A 20283-nucleotide genomic window follows, 5' to 3' on the forward strand; every position below is an offset into this window, starting at 1 on the left:
TGCCCAGGCGCCCATGCAGGCGCATCTGGGCATTGCTCTCGAGCCGGGCCCGCGGCGGACGGAGGAGGCGCAAGCGAAGGAAGGAGGCGGCCAAGAGCGGCCGGCCGGTGCTGGGCTCCTCCCCCAGCAAGATCGGGCTCGGGAGGGGTCGAGCCAAGCTTCGCCCGCCGCCGCCGCACAAAAGCGCGAGGCGGAGAGGTATTGGCCGGAGGATCGCTTCGGGGAGCGGGGCCCCCTCCCGCCTTGGCCTCGGAGGGAGCCAAGGTCCCTGCGCGCCTCGCTCGCGCCCGCTGGTGTACTGAGGACTAGCCCCTTGGCAGCCCTCTTTCGGAGCAGCGCCACGGTTTAGCGAGCGGGCTGCGCGTGCTGGGGGCGACACCCCCCCCCCCCGGCCGGTCAAGGTCTGTGTTCAGGGGGAACCGGGCGGGGGGTGGCTGAAATTTAGCGCTTCCCGCCGGGCTGGCCTGTGCAGGAGGCCACCCCTCCTCCCGAATAAAAATGCGAGAGGGAGAGCCGCCGCCGCCAGGGGGCCGGGGGCGGCGGCGCGGCTCGTGCGTCGCCGGCTGGCTCCGAAGCCGGGCTTTTCCGGGGGGCCGGTCCGCTTCGGTGGCCGGTCTGCCGGCGGCCCTTGAGCCGGGGCGCCCCTCCGAAGTCCGGCCTCCCCAGTCCCGCCTGCTCCTCCCCTGCCCAGCCCTTCTCTCGGCCCGGGTTACCTTGGCGCTCTTCTCCCCACAGCTGCCCGAAGGCCGGACGCGGGGGAGCGCGAGCGCAGCCCGAGGCCGGCCCGACGGCGCCGCGGGCTCCGTGGCCCTCCGCCCGCCCTCTCTGCACCCAGGCGAAGGGGCGCTGCCCCCCACGACGACGGCCGGCTGCCCCGCAGGCTCCTGGCCCGCCCCGGCGTTGGCCGCGCGAGACCCGGCCGCGACGTGGCGACGGCCCGCCGCGACCCAGGCCCCGCGGAGGTGACATGGAGGCCTCCGGCCCGGCGGACCCGGTAGCCGGCGGACCCCGCCACAGCATGGGCCGCGAGAGCCGGGGCAAGGCGGGCCGCCTCCTGGAGGGCGAGGGCGGCGCCGTGGGGGGCCTGCTCCTGCTGGCCTTGAACGGGCGCCGAGAGCCGAGGCGGCGGGGGCCGGAGAAGCGGGGCGCCGAGGTCGAGGGAGCCGCCAAGCGGCCGGGCGCGGGCCCCCGGCGCGTCCCCGTCGGCCGGCTGGCGCTGGACTACGTGGTGCCCTGCCTGCGCTGCTACGGCGTCTGCGTGAAGGACGCGTTCCTCGGCGAGCCGCTGGGCGCCGGATCCTGGCGGAGGTGGCGGCGCTCCACCGCAGCGGCAAGCTCCGCGACGGGCAGCTGGCGAGCCAGAGGGCGGTGCCGGCCCGCAGCGTGCGCGGGGACCGGGTCGCCTGGGTGGAGGGCCGGGAGCCGGGCTGCAGGGCGTGGGCTCGCTCATGGCGCGCCTCGACGAGCTCCTCCTGCACTGCGCCGGCAAGCTGGGCGGGTACGACGTCAGCGGCAGGACCGAGGTGAGTCTGGGCCGGCGGCGAGAGCCGGGCGGGGCCCGCTTGCCGCGCGGGGCCGCCCCGGGGCGCGGGCGGAGGCGTTTCCCGGCCTCCTCTGCGCGCGAGGGGGGCGGCGCCGCATGGCTGGGGCGGGGCGGGCCCTCGGGAAGAGAGCGGGGCGTTTCCGCGGCCGGGCCCCGCGCCTCTCCGGGGCGAGCAGAGCGCCGGGCGCGCTCGGCCTCGCGTCGCTGGGCCCCAGGCGCCCTCTGCGCCGGAGGTGGCGGGGGGAGGCGAGGCGAGGCGAGGCTCTGCGGCGGGGGCGGGGCGCCTGGCCGGCTGGGTGGCCGGCCGCGGCAGCCCTCGGCAGCGAAGGCGTGGGCGCGCGCCCTTGCGCCTGGGCACGAGAGCGCGCTCGTGTTGGGGAGCGCGACGCTTTCGCAGGCGGCCGCGCTCGCCGGGACGGGGCCCATCCTGCTGCGCGCGGCCCGGCTCCCTTTGGCAGGGAGCGGGGTGGCCCGCGTGCCTCTTCCTGCCCCCGGAAGGGGCCGCGGGGAAAGTCGAGGGGCGCGCTCTCTGGCCCCTCAGCTTCCCGCTCGGTCTGCGCGCGCGCCGCGCCAGCGCGCGCCCTCGGCTCGCTCGCTCGCGCGCACGGGGGGACCGGGGGCCGCCTGGTCTCCCGGGGGCCTCGCGGGCTGCCCCCCCGAGTCTTGCATTTCAGTGGGATCCCGCTAAGGCCGCCGTTGCTGCGCTCGCGGGCAGCCCCCCGCCCGGAGGCGGAGTCCTTTTCTTGCCCCCGTCCGCGGCGGCGGCGGCGGCAGCAGCCCCCGCGCGGCGGGAGAGCGCAGCTGCCCTATAAGGGGGGCAAGGGGCCCGCGAGGCCTCCGGGCTTTTCCTTCACTGCTCGCATCCGTGTTGCCTCGGGGTCGGAAGGGGCCTGCTGAAGTTACTGGGGGGCGCTGAGCAGGGCCCTGAAACATGTTGAGGCAGAGAGTACCTCTGAGCGTGCGTGGAGTTCGCGTCTGTTAAGTGCTGAGAAACTGCCACCCACTCTCCTGCATCCGAGAATGGGCACGATGGGGGGGGGGGTCTTGGGGGCGAGGCAAAGGCAGCTAGATCCGGAAGAGCAGCTCCTGGGCTGTCTTGGCTCATTGTCTGCTCGAATGAGGTGGTCCGATCTCTTGCCCGGAGGGCGAGGCGGCTGTTCCTGCCACGGCCGCCATCCTGAATTCGGGCCCCTTTCCCACCAGGGCCCAGCTTTCCTTGGGAGCGCCGCTTGTTCCCTCAGCACCCTTCAGTGCTCCCTTGAGCGGATGCCTGTGCAGCCCTGGCTCGTGCGGGGAGGGCAGTGGAGGGTTCCGGGGGGCTGGCTGGGGGTGGGCAGGACTGTCGCAACGCTCCCTGGCGCGTGCAGGGTGGCTGCGCCCCGGGACCCTTTGTGGCCCCCAGATGCTTCCCCCTCTGCAGATGCTTCCAGCGCCTGCCCTTTCAGGAACCGCAGCCAGACCCCCGCCCCGCCCCGCCCCGCCCCGCCGTCTGGGGGCAAGGAGAAAGGTGTGGCTGCCGCCAGGGTCAGGCCTCAGCTGGGGCTGCTGCCCCGCCCCCAGGGGTGGCTGTTCACAAGGAAGCCGCCAGAGCTGTTCCGGGTCTTCCTGTGGTTGTCTAGGCGACGCCTTGGCGAATCCCTCTCCGAGCAGCTGTTTCCTGTGGCTCAGCTCCCTTTGTGCACCAGCAGTTTTTGACCCCTTGGTGTGGCTCGGCCCCTTGGGCCCCTTTCAGCCACATCCACGTGCTGCAGCGTGCGCAGGAGTCTGGCACCGTGGTGAGCCGCCTCTTCGCAGGGGCTCCTCTGCTGAAATGAGCAGAGGCCAGCTCCCCACGTGGATGCTGGGCCTCCCAGCCCCCCTGTCCTGAGGGCTTGCCCCGGACATGGGAGGGCTGGTTGTGGTTACTCCATGGACAGGGAAGGAACTCTGCGTGCGCCCAGGGCACTTATTTTCGGCTGCTTCATTTATTCCATCACCCAGATATCTGGTCACTGAGCTCAGTTCTGGAGCCAAGCTGTGGTGAGCTGTGGAGCTGAGGGCTTTTGGTACGCAGATCTAGGTCAGCAGCTATCCAGGCTGGCCCTAGGGGGCTTTTTGGTAGAGGGATGGTGGTATGATGGCATTGGCTCCCCCCCCGTTGGCTGCTTGTCGTTGTCAAGCTGTTAGGGGTCCCAACTGGCCCTTTCTGTTTTTCTATGCACCCCCCAAAAAAAAACCTGAGTAAGTTTGCCAGAGCAATGCCTACATGGGAACTGGAACACTTTCTGTCCCCCCACTCCCCGTTTTGCCCTTGCGGTGGAGGGGGCTGTGGCTGTCTGCCTGCTGGGTCAGGGCAGGAGGAGGCTGACTCTCAGCCCACTCCCCAGTGCCAGAAGCGATGTGTCTTTTCCATGAAGGCTCTGGCTGCCTTCAGCTCTTCCTGAAATTACCCCGTCTTCCCTCCCAAGAACAGCTTCTCGGGGCATAATAATTTGGACAGGGGCAACAATGGAGCCTGTGTGAGAGCAGAGAGCCTCTTGTGTCTCCTGCAGTGAATTCTGTGGAGGGAGGCAAAAGGGTCTGTCCTCCATCACAGGGGTGGGGGGGTGGGTTTAGGGTGCGTGCTGCTGCTAGGCTGGGCAGGGAGTGTGAGGTCTTGGGCTCCTGGGTTCCTCCCTTGCTGTGGGACTGCAGTGGTGTTGGCCTCAGGTTTACTCTGAAATGGCTTGCACAATCTCACGTTGAAATTGTCCCCTTTCGCTTAAGATCGCCATGTCATGGGATGCCAAACTCATTCTGGTCAGGATGGCCGTTGGAAGGAGAGGCACGTTTGGCTCTTCTGTGGACAAAGCAACAAAAAGCACTCTTCCCCAATCTGGCGCCCTCCAGGTGGTTTGGACTGCGACTCCCTTAATCCTACAGCCGGTTATCAGAGTGTATTGGCTCCAGGAGCGTAGCCAAGTCATTTGTAGCGTTGCAAGGGCCTAAAGATCCATAATGCTTGCTTAAGTTCTTGTTGCAGTTCTCTTGCTAGTAAGCCTCTGAGCATGTGCAGAGGAGTCAAAAGGCTGATAACAGCCTTCTCAATGCATTCCTTACTAATGACTAGAAAGCCTTATCAGGCTGTGCCTGAGAAGCAAAGCCATGTGTTTATGCTGAGCTGCAGGTTGCTGTGCTGAGATCCAAGTGCTGTTACTTTATGCTGGGAATGAACGCAAGGGGCGCGTGCTGCTGCAATGCTGCTTTATTGCTAACATGTATGGTATAAAACCCATTGTACCCCCTGGCTCGTGGTTCAGAGAAGCTGCCTGATCCAACCATTGGGTGCGCCTGTGTGCTGTAAGTTACCCAATAAAGTACTCCTTGTAAGTAAATCTTTGAGTCTGATTTATCACTATCCTGGCACCTCTAAATTAAGAGTTCAAAGCCTATGGCCGGGGCAATACACGCGCGCGAGGTCCAGCAGAGCTGAGCAGGGGGCTGGTAGCCCGGCAGTGCTGGCGGCGTCTCCCTTCTTCCAGGGATGCTGTTGGTATTTTACAGCCGTGTGTAAACTGGAAGCCAGAACTCCTGGATTTACATCCCTGACCCCCAGCTCTGGAAGGGGGGGTTAGTGGCCCCTTAAAGAGCTTCGATAGCTGTTTGGTAGCTTGGCCATGCCCCCCCCCACCGCACAGGCAGCCCTCTCCGCTCCCTGGCGTGACCCCTGTAGAAGCCGAGAGGAGGGGGAGCAGCTGCTTCTATGCCTCCACGCCCCGAGGTGATGAGTGACGCCTGGAGGGGGCAGATCTTTGTCCTGGCAGCCTGAGTAGCACAAGTGCGCCTTCGGTGTTGTTATCCGTGTTGTTATCCAGAGCCCTCCCAGTGGGGAGCGCGACGCTGGAGTGCAGCTGCAGCGGCTGCCGCCGCCATCGTCCTCAGCTGACCCCGCAGGGAACATCCCACATGGGCTCACGGCCCTGCTTGGTCGGGGAGCAGATCCTGCGTCACAGGGACTTGATGTCCTTGATGCTCCCAGGAGCAGAGGGAACAGGACGCACCAGCCTTTGCCTGGGGGTGGGGTGACAGCTCCCCCCGCCACGCACTTCTGTACTGTTGACTGGTGGCAGTGTTTCTTGCAGGGAGTGAGTGGAAACCGGTGGAATTTCAGTGCTCTGTGCAAGCACTTCAGGAATTTCCACTTGCTTTTTGGGTGTGTGTGGGGAGAGACGTCTTCATGGGTTTGGCCTTCTGCCTACCCCCTCCCTTGTTGCCTGGCAATAAAGAACAGTGTCCCCCCCCATGTGTTAACCTTTTGCTGTGGGAAACGTGATGCCCATTCATGGACCCCAACCCTCTCCATTTCTCAAGCACCACCCAGCCCTGGTTCCTCTGGGGCATTAATGTTTAAGTAGTTGTTTTTGGCCTTTTTCCAGCATTTTCAGCCCTGGAAGGTAACAACAGGAGTGTGACTCTGAACAGTACATGCAGAGTACTGTTAGCTCCTTGTTGAGACAGCACAAGTCATCTTTGCATATCTCAGATTAAAATGGAAGGCGTTTGTGCTCAGGCCAGAGAAGGAGGGGCGGTCGAGGCCCCTCTCTTTGCTTTGCAGGATCACTACACAGTGTGGGGAGGGAGACAATCCCCGGAGGCATCTGGTGGGTCACAGTGCCTGAAATACATTGCTTACTGAACTAGCCAGCTAAATCTGGGGCGTGCGGGGAGGGGAGTTCATCAGATGTTCCATGAAAAAGCTCCAGGGCCTTGAGGGCTGGGCCTCGGAGCCTGTGCTCAGTATGGAGACTTCCTTCGGGTGCATATGAAGGCAAAAGCCAACGGTATCCCAGCAGCACATGCAGAGTGCCTACCCCACTGCTCGGTAATGTCCATCTGCGTAAAGCCCCAACTGGATTCATTTTAGAAATTAAGCACCTACATTTCCCTCTATTTTGTGTTCCTGAGCACGCGCTCTCTCTCGCGTGCAGTCTTCCCCCTCCCCACCCCACCCCGGCGCGTGCTGCTCCTGTTCCTTGAAATGCTACAGACTGGCTGGCTCTGCTGTCACCCTCCTCCGGAGTGGGCGTGGGGGCCTGGGCGGGTGCAAGAGGCCTCTGATGGTGGCCTTGCCAATTAAGTCCACGGAAGCTTTTAAGCCTGACTGCCCATGGAAAACCCTCAGTCATTTATGGTCTAAAGTCAGGGGAGCGGGGGAGGAACCGATTTGGATGTGCTTCTTGCCTGGTTGCCTGGAGGAGATTCTGCCTCACCAGAGGCGAGGTGGAGAGTGGCTGTTGGCAAGCTGCCGAAATGGGCTGTTGGGTGGGTGGGGGGAACCAAGCAGGGGGGGCGTCAGCAGATCTGTGAGCTGTCTGGTCCTGTCCCTGGCAATGAACCCCCTCTTCTCTCTCCCCCTCCCTTCCAGGCCATGGTGGCATGTTACCCTGGCAACGGCATGGGTTACGTGCGGCACGTAGACAACCCTCATGGAGATGGGCGCTGCGTCACGTGTATTTATTACCTAAACCGGCAGTGGGATAGTAAGGTAGGTGGCGGTGCAGGGTGAGCTGGGTCTGGGCAGGGGGGAGGGGGCCTCTGCACCTGTCACCCCCCCTCACAAGTCTCCTGCATGGCACAGGTTTCTTCCCCTAGGATGTGGGAACACGCCCCTCCCTCCCTCTGCCCCTTCCTGCCCTCCAGCATGCGAGACTCTACCAGGACTCCTGGTTCGATTGGCAAACTCTGCAGCGTGAGGCTTGCTGGCTTCTCAAGGCCCAGGACACTGGGGGCGTCACTCTCAAAACAGGAGAGGGATTGGGCTGAAGAGATGAGATCAGATCCTGGGATGTGAGAAGTAGGGCTTTAAAAAGTGTGTGTACCTGAGCATGGGCAGAGCGGCCCCAACACCTAACCAACCACAACAGTCCAGCACAGGGCTGTTGGGCACAAGGGTGTGACTTACAGCCAGGCAGAGGTCCCTGCATTTATCCCAGCTCTAGGAACTTTGGGACAGGACTCCTGGGTTCTTCTCCCTGCTACAAGTGGGGAATGGTAGAGAAGCCTGTTCTGGGAGAATTTCTCTGCCGCAAGTGGGCCTTTTCTGCAGAGCTTCTGGTTCTGTTCTAGTGCTGTGAGATGCACACAAATGTAATAATTTATGTTATTTATTTTAAAATATGTATACCCTGTCTTTTCTCAAGAGTTCAAGGTGATTAACAACAACAACAACGAAACAAATATTTAACAGCTAAAAAGCATTTCAATTTACAACATAAATACTAAATATGAAAACAGCAGGAGAAATAACGGTCAGATTTGGATTGTCCTTTCCCTTCGCAATCAACACCACAATAGACAACGCTTTGGGCTAATACGACTTTATTTTGCTGGCAGTTTGGGGTATGAACCTCCCTGGCAAGCTGGCTTCAAGAGATGCCCCTCCCGTGAGGCAGCTCCCTCCTACGTTGGCTTCTGAGAGTGGCTGTCTGGTGGAGCATCTGAGCCCTGCCCCTAACCTTTCTGGCTTTGCTTTGTGTTGTGCCCTAGCATCTCTCATGTCGCACCCCTCTTCCTCCTCCTCTTCGGAAACTTGTGTTCTCACGGTAGAGGGAGGGGGCAAGGACTCCATCGCGGCTGTCTGTGGGTCAAGGTCTTGGGAGGACTCTCTTCCAGCATTTTGGCTCACTAGGAAGGGTCCCTCCCCCGGCCTCTGATCTGGCTGCTGTTCCAACTCTGATTCAGAATCAGAGCGGTCAGACATCTCGAGGCGCTGAGACTCATCCCTGACAATAACAGTGCAACCACAATTTAAAATGTTTACAGTTCTCAAATCAAAGTTTATTTTACAGTCATAGAGCTGTTCAAAGAGTAGAGAAACACCAAGACTGTTCAAGTTTAACATAGGATAAATTACAGTACATGGACAGAATATTCAAGGACAGAATATTCAAAGTAACCAAACGGGGAAAAAGAGAGAGATGCTAAATTAAAATATCCAGCTTAGGATATGTAACACAGTGGATTAAATATATGTGGGCTAAAATATATAGGATAGTAACCTCGGATATAAAAATGAAAATATATGGTACGTATATGAGCCACAGAAGAGATGATACAAATTGAATTTCAGCAGAGAGAATCCTTCTATGTGCTTTGGCAGCTGAAAAGAGAAATCTGTCCACTATTTCTGTTACTATTTTGTCATCTGCTAGTAAATAAACCAGATACCATTCAAAAGTCCTATCTGGGTATTTTGATAGGACAGAATAATTTGTATTTGTCATCTTTATAGAAGGTACTAACAAAACAACCACGCACTAGTATTTCTATAGCCCCGCTTGTTATAAGGGGGGCCTGATAAGCTATTTCCAATATTTAAGAAAGAGGCCCGATTAAAAACCATGGGTCGGAGGATGTTCCTGTGGGGTAGCAGTTCAGAGGCTAACTTGCTGCCCCTCCAGTTTAACTACTGCTGTCCTTGGCCAGTCTGTGAACCAGACCCTTCCTGCCCCCCTGTCTTGGCCAGGTTCATGGTGGCATCCTGCAAATCTACCCAGAGGGCCGGCCGGTGGTTGCAAACATCGAACCCATCTTTGACCGGCTGCTTCTCTTCTGGTCTGATCGGCGCAACCCACATGAGGTGAAACCAGCCTATGCTACAAGGTAACGGGAGTGGAGTGGGTGGGGGGAGCCACCAACTCCTAGATTCTCCAGCTCTGGCAGGAGTGTGGGGATTAAGCTGGTGAAGGAGTGGGATGCAGAGTTCCATGGATGTCAGACCTGCGGCATATGAAACAGTGGCCCTGAGGAGAGTGAGCTTTTAGTCATCACCACTTAGGGGATGCTGCTGGGAATAGGGGGAAAGGGCTTCCTTCCTGACCACGAGCAGGCTGGTGCCCCACTGTCTGTTCCTGTAGAAGGCCTGGATCCTGCGTGCTGCCCCCCTCCTTGGCTCTTTGAGATGGGAGTCGCTGGATTGTGGCCTCCTGATCCATCTGCAGTGCTGAAGCTCAGCCCTGCAACACACACAGAGTGGCTTGTGTGCCGAGGGTCTCCCCTTTTTTGCAGAGCAACCACAATTAGCCCCTCCCCTGGGTGTGCCTGAGATTCAGGGGAAGGTTTATTTCCCAGGAAGGTCTGAGTACTGGTATTCCTTGCCATAGAATGTGCAGGCTTTGGGAAAGGGGCCGGGATGTGCCTGCTTGGGGATTCCTCTTATTCCTGGTCCCTTGCCTTCCCAACAGCATTCTGGTGCCCGAGATGGAACATTTGGATATTGACTTGGGGCACAATCCACTGGGGTTTTCCCTGTGCAAGCACCATTGAAATGGACAAGAGCTGTGCAAAAGTAGGGTGGTCACTGGTGACATTAGAGATGCCAACCCAGTGGCGCCGTCTGGTGCCTTCTGCGGCAGTGCTCTGGCCCTGCGCCTGTTGGTTCCAACGAGGCTTGTGCAGGAGAACTCCCAGCAGACTGGGAGTTCCAGCCCCGCTCCCTGGCCAGCTCTGCCTGTCTGCCGCTCCCTTGACTGGCCCTGCGCTGCGGCCGCACCTTCCCTGGCAGGAGAGCTGGCTTGGGTTCTGCCAGTCTGCCTCGCATTACAGCTCCTAACCCCGTGCCACCTCCTTCCTCAGGTACGCCATCACGGTCTAGTATTTTGATGCAAAGGAGCGGGCAGAAGCCAAAGGGAAGCACCGGCTGGGTATGTGAGAGGGCTGGGAAAAAATGCCCATAACGAATAAGCAGGAACGGGAAGCCAGCAGCTTCGTGCCCAGCCAGGCAGCCGTTGTCCCGTCTTGCCTGGCATTGGCCATTCCAGCAGCTGCTGTCTGGAGTGTCCAGCAGCGAGAGCCTTTGCCGGGCCGCTGCCAGGCCTCTGCCTGGTTTTTACCTGGAGACACCTGGTAGCTTCTGCATGCGAAGCACGTGCTCTACCTCTGTGTTGCGGGCCATATGCAGAGTGCGTTCTCCTTTTGCACCCCTACAACCCATGAGCAGCTCGGCTCGGCTCTCGAGATATCCAGGCTCAGGAATTCCTTGTATAGGTTCAGTACAGGAAAAACCGGTAACCCCAGTAGCTGACCAGTGGCTACTGGGAAGTCCTGGAGATGGTCAAATCAACAAGGTACCCTGAAGAAATGGATCCATTTATTCTGTGGTGCAATATGTATTGCAAAAAAGAGGCTTTTGGTGGGGGTCAGTCATACTTTTTAAAAATAAATTTGAAAGAAATGGGAGGAGGGGTTAAGGGCTTCCAGATCAGAGGCTTGACTCCCAGATAGCCTTTGAACTCCAGTCTCTTCCCCCCCCGACGCGCACACACACACGAGCAGTCCCCAGTGCTGTTGGTGACAAGGCGGTGGCTCCCACCTCAGCCCGAGACCCTCACCGCACCTTCACCCCTCCATCCTGTTCAGAACGGGAGATGGCCTGCCTCCCCTTCAGATGGTGGTCTCCCCCTTCCCTGGCGCTTAGCTTGTGGGCCGGTGCTTTGCCTCCCGATCCCGTTTCAGGGCCGGGTCTTAGCCCTGGCGTGCATGGCGGTGTAATAAAGAGTGGGGAGTGCCTCTGTCCATGTGAGGAGGGCCCGCCACCCCGCTGGCGTGGGGCTGCGGTGGGGGAGGCCACACTTTCAGGCTGGCCTTGCGGCTGGGCGTGGTGACCTCCTTTGTCCCGTCTCTTGCAGCGGCTGCTCCACAGGGCGGGCCCTCGCCTGGCATGCCGACCAGCGGCCCCACTTGACGGACAGCGGATGTTGCCGTGGAAGCCGGACTGCCGAAGGCCTCTCCCTCTCCGTGGCCCTCTCAAGCTGCCTGCCATTGCTGCTGCTGCCATCTGCTGCTGCTCCCCCAGCCCTGGCCGGGCGCAGCCAGAGGTGCTCTGGGCGCTGCCCCGGAGGAGAGGAGGGTTGTCGTGCAACAGGCAGGCCCGGAGAAGGGAGGGGGCACGGGGAGTGTCATGTGGACAGACGTGTCTGGACAAGCAGCCCTGCTGCTGGGGTGCCGTGTGCATTTCCTCTGCTGCGTGGGGAGCCCCCGGTTCCTGGGGGTGCCTCCCGGCCGCAGGGACCATTCCGTTTTCTGCAGTGCTGCTGTGGCTGCTTGGTCCTGCTCATTTTAATCCATCCCTGAATCAAGGGAGCGCAGGGAACGAGGGAGCGAGACAGGCCAGGAAGGAGGAGGGAAGAAGAGGTGGCAGTGGCAGAGAATGAACCATTGTGTGGCTCTGGGATGGGATGGAATAAACATTACCTCATGACAATGGCCTCGGACTGCCTGTCTGGAAGGGCTGGGGCGGGGAACCAGACCTCCTGGGCCCTTTCCCCCCTGCTCTGGAAATGAGGTGTGGCTGCAGTTGTCTACGGGGGTCACTGCGCAGGGGGCGGTCAGCACCTCGGGAGGGCAGCTCCCTTGCCCTCTGGCTTGGCTGGTCCGCAGGAGCTACCGCTCCATGTCGTTGTAGAGGGCAAGAAGGGGCCTTCTGCCAGGCCTGGCGGACAGTCCGTCTGGATTGATTTTGTCTCCTCTGACGGGCAGTGGCTTTCTAGGGTTTCTGATAGAGAAGGCTCTAGGCCAGGGCTGGGCAGCCTTTTGGGGCTGTGGACACATTTGGCCATTTGAGAAACTCCTGTGCACCACTACAAAATGGCTGTCACAGGAGGCTTGGCAAAGGCCAAGTAGCCTGCCCCAAAGACAGCGTGCAAGGCAGAAGTGGGGGCTGAGCTCCAGCACGCTAAACAACTCTGTCAAACCCACAGCACCAACAGAACCCTATTTCACAGCAACCCTGATTGCTGGTAAGAACCTGTGTTGATTTTTAAAAAATGTTGGAGGGCACCAAGAAAGGTGTCCTGGGGCGCCACATTGCCTGCCCTGGTCTAGGCCCAGGCCGCTGCAAATTTTATCAGTATTCCCTGCACCTCTTCCTCCAAGTCATTAATACAAATTTTATATTTTTAAAATGTCTTTTACTATGCACGTAGTTGAAGAAAGCCTTTTTGTTGCGCTTAGCATCCCTCGCTAACCTCAGCTCATTCTCAGCTTTAGCCTTCCTGACGCCATCCCCGCAATTCTGTGCTACCTGCCTGTACTCTTCCTTTGTTACTTGGCCTTCTTTCCACTTCCTATATGTGTCCTTTTTTGTTTTCAGGTCATCCCTAAGCTTTTTGTGAAGCCACACTGGCTTCTTCTGTTGTCTTCCACCTTTTCTTCTTGTTGGAATTGTTTGTGACTGTGCCTTGAGAGTTTCCTTTTTTAAAAGCTCCCACCCATCTTGGACTCCTTTTCTCGTTAGCATTGCTTGCCGTGGGACCTTACTGATCATTGTTCTGAGTTTATTAAAATCAGCTTTCCTAAAATCCAGGGTACGCGTTTGACTACACTCGGCTTTTGCTTCCCTTAGAACCAAGAACTCAAGTGCAACATGATGGCTTTCCCGCAGAGTTCCTGTAACTGCTACTTTCTCCACTAGGTCATCTCTGTTGGTTGGGATCAAGTCAAGGATAGCCGATCCTCTAGTTCCTTCCTCTACTTTCTGTAGGAGGGAGTGATCCGCCACACAAGTCAGGAATTTCCTGGAGGGGCCATGTTTTGCAGAATGTGTCTCCCAACAAATATCGGGGAAATTGAAGTCCCCCATTACTACTACATCATGCTTCCTTAAAACATTGGCTATTTTCTTTTCAAAAGTTTCATCCTTGTCTTCTCCTTGATTGGGTGGCCGGTAGTAGACTCCGACCACCATGTTCCTTTTATTCTTTGCTGCATTTATTTTAACCCAGATGGCCCTCAATGGGACTACCAAGCTCCTCCTCCTATATTTCTGTGCAGAGATACAGTCAGGGCCAGAAATATTGGAACAAGGATAACTGTTTTGGCAGGTGGCCTCTGTACACCACCACATTGAAGTTGAAAAGAAACACACCCAGACGGGAGCAAAGTCATGACTTTCAGCTGTAATTCAAGGCCTTTACTGCAGCTGCCTTCAGCTGCTGCCTGTTTGTGGGTCTTTCTGCCTTCAGTCTTGTCTTCAGTAAGTGAAAAGCATGCTCTATTGGGTGGAGATCAGGTGACTGACTTGGCCGTTGAAGAACATCCCACTTCTTTGCCTTGGGAAACTCTTGGGTAGCTTTTGCTGTAATTATCCATCTGCAATATGAAGTTGCGTCCTATCAGTTTGGCAGCATTCAGCTGAATTTGAGCAGAAAGTATAGCCCTATACACTTCAGAAGTCATCCTGCGGCTTTTATCAGCAGTCAGGTCATCAATAAACACCAGTGACCCGGTTCCATTGGCAGCCATACATGCCCATGCCATAACACTGCCTCCACCATGTTTGACAGATGATGTGGCATGCTTTGGAACATGAGCCTTTCCTTTCCTTCTCCATACTGTTCTCTTCCCATTATTCTGGTACAAGTTAATCTTGGTTTCATCAGTCCAAAGAATCTTCTTCCAGAACTGGGCAGGCTTTTTTAGGTGTTTGCTGGCAAAGGCTAATCTGCCCACTCAGCTGCTGGGAGTACTCAGGCCACAGACCTGCAATTAACTGAAGCTCTCAGGGGCCCCTGGTGAGCTCACAGCCACTCAGCAGGAAAAGGACTGCCCTCTGGGCTTCCTCCAGCCCACTTACCTCTTTGCCTTTGTCTCTTCTGCCACTGCAGCCCCCCTGGCCAACTCCTGTCCGCTCGCTCTGATCGCTCGCTCTCTGGGAGCTTGCTTGCTTCTGTAGTGCCTAGACCAGCTGGAGCAGCTTCCTCTGCTCTGCTTAGCTGAGAGGCAGGAAACAGTCAGTTCCTCTGTGAAACGGTCAGTCCCCCCCTCTGCAACTATCCTTGTACACTCCTCAGAGGCTGAGTGAGAGGCATCCTGTTTTTAGGAGAGCAGTCTCACTCTTCACAAGTCTGAGACCCACCCCAGCCCTCCCCTTTAGCAAGACACAGCACAGATGCTTCTCTGTGCATCAGCCGGGCTCTTGCTGGGTCTCTGACCGAGTGGGTGGTCTTTGTCCTCCACCCCGCCTGGAGGAGCACCCGAAAGAGGCCACTTGCTTGGCTCACCCCTGCAGTGGCCGCCCACTGGCTGTGGCAGGCCCTGTGGAGCTGGCTGTCACGCAGGCAAACGTTTTGGCTGCCTGTGGGGCGGGGGCAGAGCTTATTAGTCTGCCGCAGTGCTCCTCCACCATTCCCTGTTTGCCTTGTGGGGGTGGGGGACAGATGCCTACCTAAGCTGCTGCTCTGTGTGCTGCAGCTACTGTTGCCTTCTTCTGCGCTCCCCAGCACTACCTCGCCAGGCCTCCGGGGAGAGAATCCCAGCACGGAAGGGTCTTCCCCTCTCCCAGGCGGTTGGATGATTACAATAGGCTAGACAGCATCCTAAGCTGCATATTCGGATGGAGCGCCTTCACCCCTGCAGTCTTGGGCCTTGGCGCAATTGGGAGGCAGTGGCTGGACCTGCAAAGCTGGAAGTCGAGAAGAGGGAAGTTGCTCTGAGTGAGGCCAAGCGCATGGTGCATCTTCAGAGACTCGTACATGCCCAGGTTCACATGCAAGGATGACACTGTGTGTGTTCTTGTGGGGGTGCTTCAATTTCATTTCATTTTGAATTTACTTTCATTTTGCCCGATCTGTGTGTGTGAAAAACGGAAGGACAGAGTTGCCTGCAAATGATTGCATCATGCCAAGAGGGAGACCTCCATGCTGTTCTCATGCTACACGCGTTGTCACGCCATGAGTGCGGATGGTGAAGCTGGCTATACGACATCCGAGAAGGCATAGCATTCCCCAGGCTCGCATTCAGGCCTGGCTTCGGTTCAGGGTCTCTTCCTACCCACATAACTGCATGGACCGTAATTTTGGCGAAGGGTTATTCATGAGTGCGAGGAGGATGAAAAACGGTGCTGAGTAAAATGCCCACAAGGTGGTGCCATTGAGCTAACTTGGGAAGGGGTTGGCTAAAGGGATTGGGGGCTTCTTTCCGCGTTGCGGGGGAGGGAAGGAGCAGGAGATGGATCCTGAATTATCCCTTTAACTCCTGGCCTGCAGGAAAGAGGAACATTCCATTTGTGTTTCTCATCTTCTGACTTTATTCATAGAATCATAGAGCTGGACGGGGCTACTTAGGCCATTAAGACCACCCCCTGCTCAGTGCAGGAATCCAGTTTAAAGCATCCCTGACAGACGGCTGTCCAGTCTCTGCTTGAAGACACCCAGGGATGGAGAGCTCATCAGCTCCCCAGGCGGTTGGTTCCATTGTCTGACTGCTCTGACCTTAGGAGGTTTTTCCTGATCATCCAAAATCTGCCTTCCTGTAACTTAAACCTGTTATTTCGTGTCCTACAGTCTTGGACAGTAACAAGCAGGTTGCAGCCCTCTTCTGTGTGACAACCTTTTCGAAGCTGGGTAGGTTTAGCCTTCGGAAGAGAACACCCATCCCCCCCATCTCCTCTCCTCAAGGTTCAACATACCCGGTTCTTTCCACCTTTCTCCATGGGACTTAGTTTCTAGTCCCCTGATCACCTTTGTTGCCTTGTTGTTTAAGGTATGAAGGAAGCAAGTGATGGGCTGCCCTCTTGCCCGGCCTTGGGAAGGGAGGGGGCCTGATGGTTGGTACAAAGTGGCGTGCCAGCGTAAACGGAAGCTGCTTGGAACATAACCTGGTGTCTGGCACTGCATGCCTGGACGCTGCTGTGCTGTGAAACAAAAACCAGAAGGGAAGCACAAAAGCTGGAGAGAATGCATAAAAGTGGATGTGTTCTCAAAGGTGCCAAGGAAAAATGTTATTGAATCCAATGCATTTCGGAACCAAGAGCTCCTTCCATCATGGGCAACCTACGGAGAAAAACAAATTAAAATTAACTCTGTGAGCAATCCTATGCGCCCAGGCAGCATCCGGGGTGGGTAGGGAGGCTGCATAGGATAGTTGGGTTTCCTGGCTCCAACCTTGGAGCCAGGAAACTGCACTCTCCTCCCCCTCCCAGCTGATGAGAGAACCTTGCCAGCTCTCTCTCTCTGCTTGGAAAATGGAGCGTGGAGATGGGGAAAAGGGGGCATTTCCAGGGGCAGGAGACGGGGTGGCTGCGATATAATATATCCTATGGCTGCCCCAGTCTCCTTCCCTCTCCCTCCAAGGCGCTACCACTAGACAGGCAAAATTGCTGATCTAGAAATGCAGGGTGGCTGGAGCATGGAAACAAGGATTGCCTCCGCTGTCCTCCTGCCCTGCATTGGATTGTCAGCAGCCTCTGAGTTCGGAGGCTGCCGGAAATCCACATAGGATTGTGCCCTCAATAAATAAAATGCCTCAATAAATCATAGAATCATAGAATAGTAGGGCTGGAAGGGGCCTACAAGGCCATCAAGTCCAACCTCCTGCTCAATGCAGGAATCCGGGCTAGAGCTGTATCTTCAGCCTATCACGTGGCGTTGAAGGCAGCAAAAAAGGAATATTATGCTGCCTTCATCGCGTTTGCAGAGTACTGTCCCAGGAGGCTGTTCCAAGTGGTCCGGAGCCTGGTCGGTCCTGTGGCTCCGGAACCACTGGAGCATTCTAAGGCCTCCTGTGAGGCCTTGGCAAGGCACTTTGCAGATAAAATTGATCAGATTAGGTGTGTTACTCTGCACGCTGTGGATACAGTTAGTGAGCAAGAGGCGGCCTGTGGCAAACCGGTTTTGTGGGATCGGTTCCAGCTTCTTCCTCCTGATGAAGTGGACAAGGTGCTTTCATCTGTACGGCCGACCACCTGCTTACTTGATCCTTGCCCATCTTGGCTCATTATGGGCTGCAGAGAGAGACTGGGTGAGGGGATCAAGGCGGTGGTGAACGCCTCCCTTGAGGAGGGAGTGATGCCATCAGCCCTCAAGGAGGCAGTGATAAGACCGCTCTTAAAGAAGCCCTGCTTGGATCCTCAAGTTCTGAACAACTTTCGCCCAGTCTCAAATCTGCCATTTTTGGGCAAGGTGATTGAGCGGGTGGTGGCGGTGCAGTTGAAGGCACACTTGGAAGAAACTGATTATCTAGACCCATTTCAGTCGGGCTTCAGGCCTGGGCATGGGACAGAAACGGCCTTGGTCGCCTTGGTAGATGATAGGAGGAGGGCTCTGGATAGGGGTGAATGCTCCTTCCTTGTTCTCCTCGACCTCTCAGCGGCTTTCGATACCGTTGACCATGGTATCCTCCTGGACCGCCTGGAGGGGTTGGGCATTGGGGACACGGTATTGCGGTGGTTCCGGTCCTTCCTCTCCGGCAGGTACCAGAGGGTAGCACTGGGAGAGGAGGTTTCGGACCCGTGGCCACTTACTTGTGGGGTGACACAGGGTTCCATCCTCTCCCCGATGCTATTTAACATCTATGTGAAGCCGCTGGGGGCTATCATCAGGAGGTTTGGGGTGCGGTGTCATCAATATGTGGATGACACGCAGCTCTCCCTCTCGTTTAAAACTTCACCAAGGTTGGCCGTAGAATCCCTGTCCAAATGTCTGGAGATGGTGAGTGGCTGGATGGGGAGGAATAGGCTGAAGCTGAACCCTGACAAGACCGAGGTACTTTTGGTGGGAGACAAGAGGAGGCTGGGGGATGTTGACCTGGTGTTGAATGGGGTACGGCTACCCTTGAAAGACCAGGTCCGCAGCCTGGGGGTCATTTTGGACTCCCAGCTGTCCATGGAGGCTCAGGTGTCAGCTGTGAGCCGGACAGCGCTGTATCAACTCCATCTGATACGGCGGCTGCGCCCCTTCCTTCCCGACCATCTGCTTCCATCGGTAGTGCATGCCCTGGTCTCCTCTCGTTTAGACTACTGTAATGCGCTCTACGTGGGGTTACCCTTGAAGACAGTTCGGAAGGTGCAGCTGGTACAGAACGCGGCGGCTCGCCTGATTAAAGGCAGCCGCCGGCGAGATCACATCACTCCAGTGCTGAAGGAGTTGCACTGGTTACCAGTTCTTTTCCGGGCCAAATTCAAGGTGTTGGTTTTGACCTTTAAAACCCTATATGGTTCCGGCCCAGCCTATCTTAAGGAGCGCCTCCAGCAGCACCAGACAGGCCGCTTAACAAGATCAGCCTCGGATGGCCTTCTCTCTGTCCCATCAGCCAGGACAGCTAGACTGGTGGGGACGAGGGAGAGGGCCTTTTCTGTGGTGGCCCCCACTCTGTGGAACTCCCTCCCTAGGGAACTCCGTCATGCCCCCTCTTTAATGAGCTTCCGTCGTGCATTAAAAACGTTGTTGTTCAGGCAGGCATTTGGGGTGGGTTAGGGTATTTTAGAAAATGTTTTTATTGTAGAATTTTATTGTTTTAAACTGTTTTTATTGTATGTTGTACATAGCCCAGAGTGGCTGGATGACCAGCCAGATGGGTGATTAATAAATTTAATAATAATAATTAAAAAATCCAAGTCCGAGCATCCCTGACAGATGGCTGTCCAGCCTCGTCTTGAACACCTCCAGTGTGGGAGAGCCCACCGCCTCCCTAGGTCATTGGTTCCATTGTCGTTTTGATCTAACAGGAAGTTTTTCCTGATGTTCAGCCGGAATCTGGCTTCCTGTCACTTGAGCCCATGATTCCGTGTCCTGCACTCTGGGATGATGGAGAAGAGATCCTGGCCTTCCTCTCTGTGGCAACCTTTCAAGTACTTGAAGAGCACTATCCTATCTCACCTCAGTCTTCTCTTCTCAAGGCTAAACATGCCCAGTTCTTTCAGTCTCTCCTCATAGGGCTTTGTTTCCAGTCCTCCGATCATCTTCGTTGCCCTCCTCTGAACCCTCTCCAGTTTGTCTGCATCCTTCTTCAAGTGTGGTGCCCAGAACTGGACACAGTACTCCAGATGAGGCCTAACCAGTGCTGAGTAGAGGGGAACTAGTACTTCCCGGGATTTGGAAGCAATGCTTCTATTAATGCAGCCCAAAATAGCATTTGCCTTTTAAATAAATTTAAATAAATAAATAAATAAAATGAACAAAACATTTAAATGGTAGCATCTTAAGAGAGTAAACCCATAAGTTTAAATACTTGTAAAATGCTAAATTAGTACAAAAGGAACGGACAACAAAAATTCCATTATAAACTGCTAGTATAAATCTAAATATATCAAAATGAATACTTTACAAAACCCAAATTCTGGAAACAGGCTGAGCCAGCTTTCAAAGATGGTGGCTCTCTTCCTTATACCATCTGCATGGAAGTGCATTGAAAGGGGAAACAACTCTCGCATAACCATACTCCTAATCAGGGGCTATGGACAATTTAACCCTCGCATAACCCATGATGGCTGGGTTTGCACGAAACAGTGCAATGCATGTTCACTCTGATTGGAGGCTGTACATTGAAAAAGGCGTCTGCATGAGTCCCACGATGATGTGGCCATGTAGTGCGAACAAGGGGGGATTTGCTGCGAATTGGGAACATTTCAAGGCCGTTCGCGGCACATGACATCATGGCCGATCCACAGCCACCTTGGAGATTTCCGGTAGAAAAGCTGGATTTTCTGAGGCTACTTTTGCTCCATTTTATTTCTTTAATTTGGGTTCTCCACGCTGCTGGTGCTGTGTGCCCCTATCCTCCGCATTTATGTCAGCATGATAGCTCTACCCAGGGCTGTGTGTTTCACTTGGCCATGACCTCACTAAGCCTTTCCAGAATTGCCCTGCACTCCCATTTTGCCAGTAATTGGCCTCTGTGATGATGCACTTCTCTGATGTTTGTATTACTTCACTTCTCCATTGTTGTGTTAAATTGCATCTCTGATATTGTGTAAAGTTGCTTCTCTGATGCTAAGAGTTTTATTGTAG

At 56.3% G+C, this 20283-nt stretch overlaps 1 protein-coding gene across 2 annotated transcripts; it reads left to right on the forward strand.

Annotated features, from left to right (window-relative positions):
- The first annotated feature begins 310 nt into the window (after positions 1–310).
- LOC146337419 (uncharacterized) lies at positions 311–12854 on the forward strand. 2 transcript variants are annotated; one of them, XM_084814552.1, is made up of 5 exons: positions 311–401; positions 736–1523; positions 6927–7046; positions 9027–9163; positions 11188–12854. In XM_084814552.1, exons 2-5 carry the CDS (start codon positions 1449–1451, stop codon positions 11630–11632), a joined length of 777 nt encoding a protein of 258 aa, XP_084670678.1. In that variant the 5' UTR covers positions 311–401; positions 736–1448; the 3' UTR covers positions 11633–12854. The 2 variants fall into 2 exon arrangements, with proteins under 2 accessions (XP_084670678.1, XP_084670677.1); XM_084814551.1 differs by lacking the exons at positions 6927–7046; positions 9027–9163; positions 11188–12854 and having other exon boundaries at positions 313–401; positions 736–2527.
- The last annotated feature ends 7429 nt before the right edge of the window (positions 12855–20283 follow it).

The sequence above is a fragment of the Heloderma suspectum genome, chromosome 10, assembly GCF_057233095.1.
Source record: "Heloderma suspectum isolate Gila_16-S chromosome 10, 16-S_ref, whole genome shotgun sequence".
In the NCBI taxonomy this organism is placed as follows: Eukaryota; Metazoa; Chordata; class Lepidosauria; order Squamata; family Helodermatidae; genus Heloderma; species Heloderma suspectum.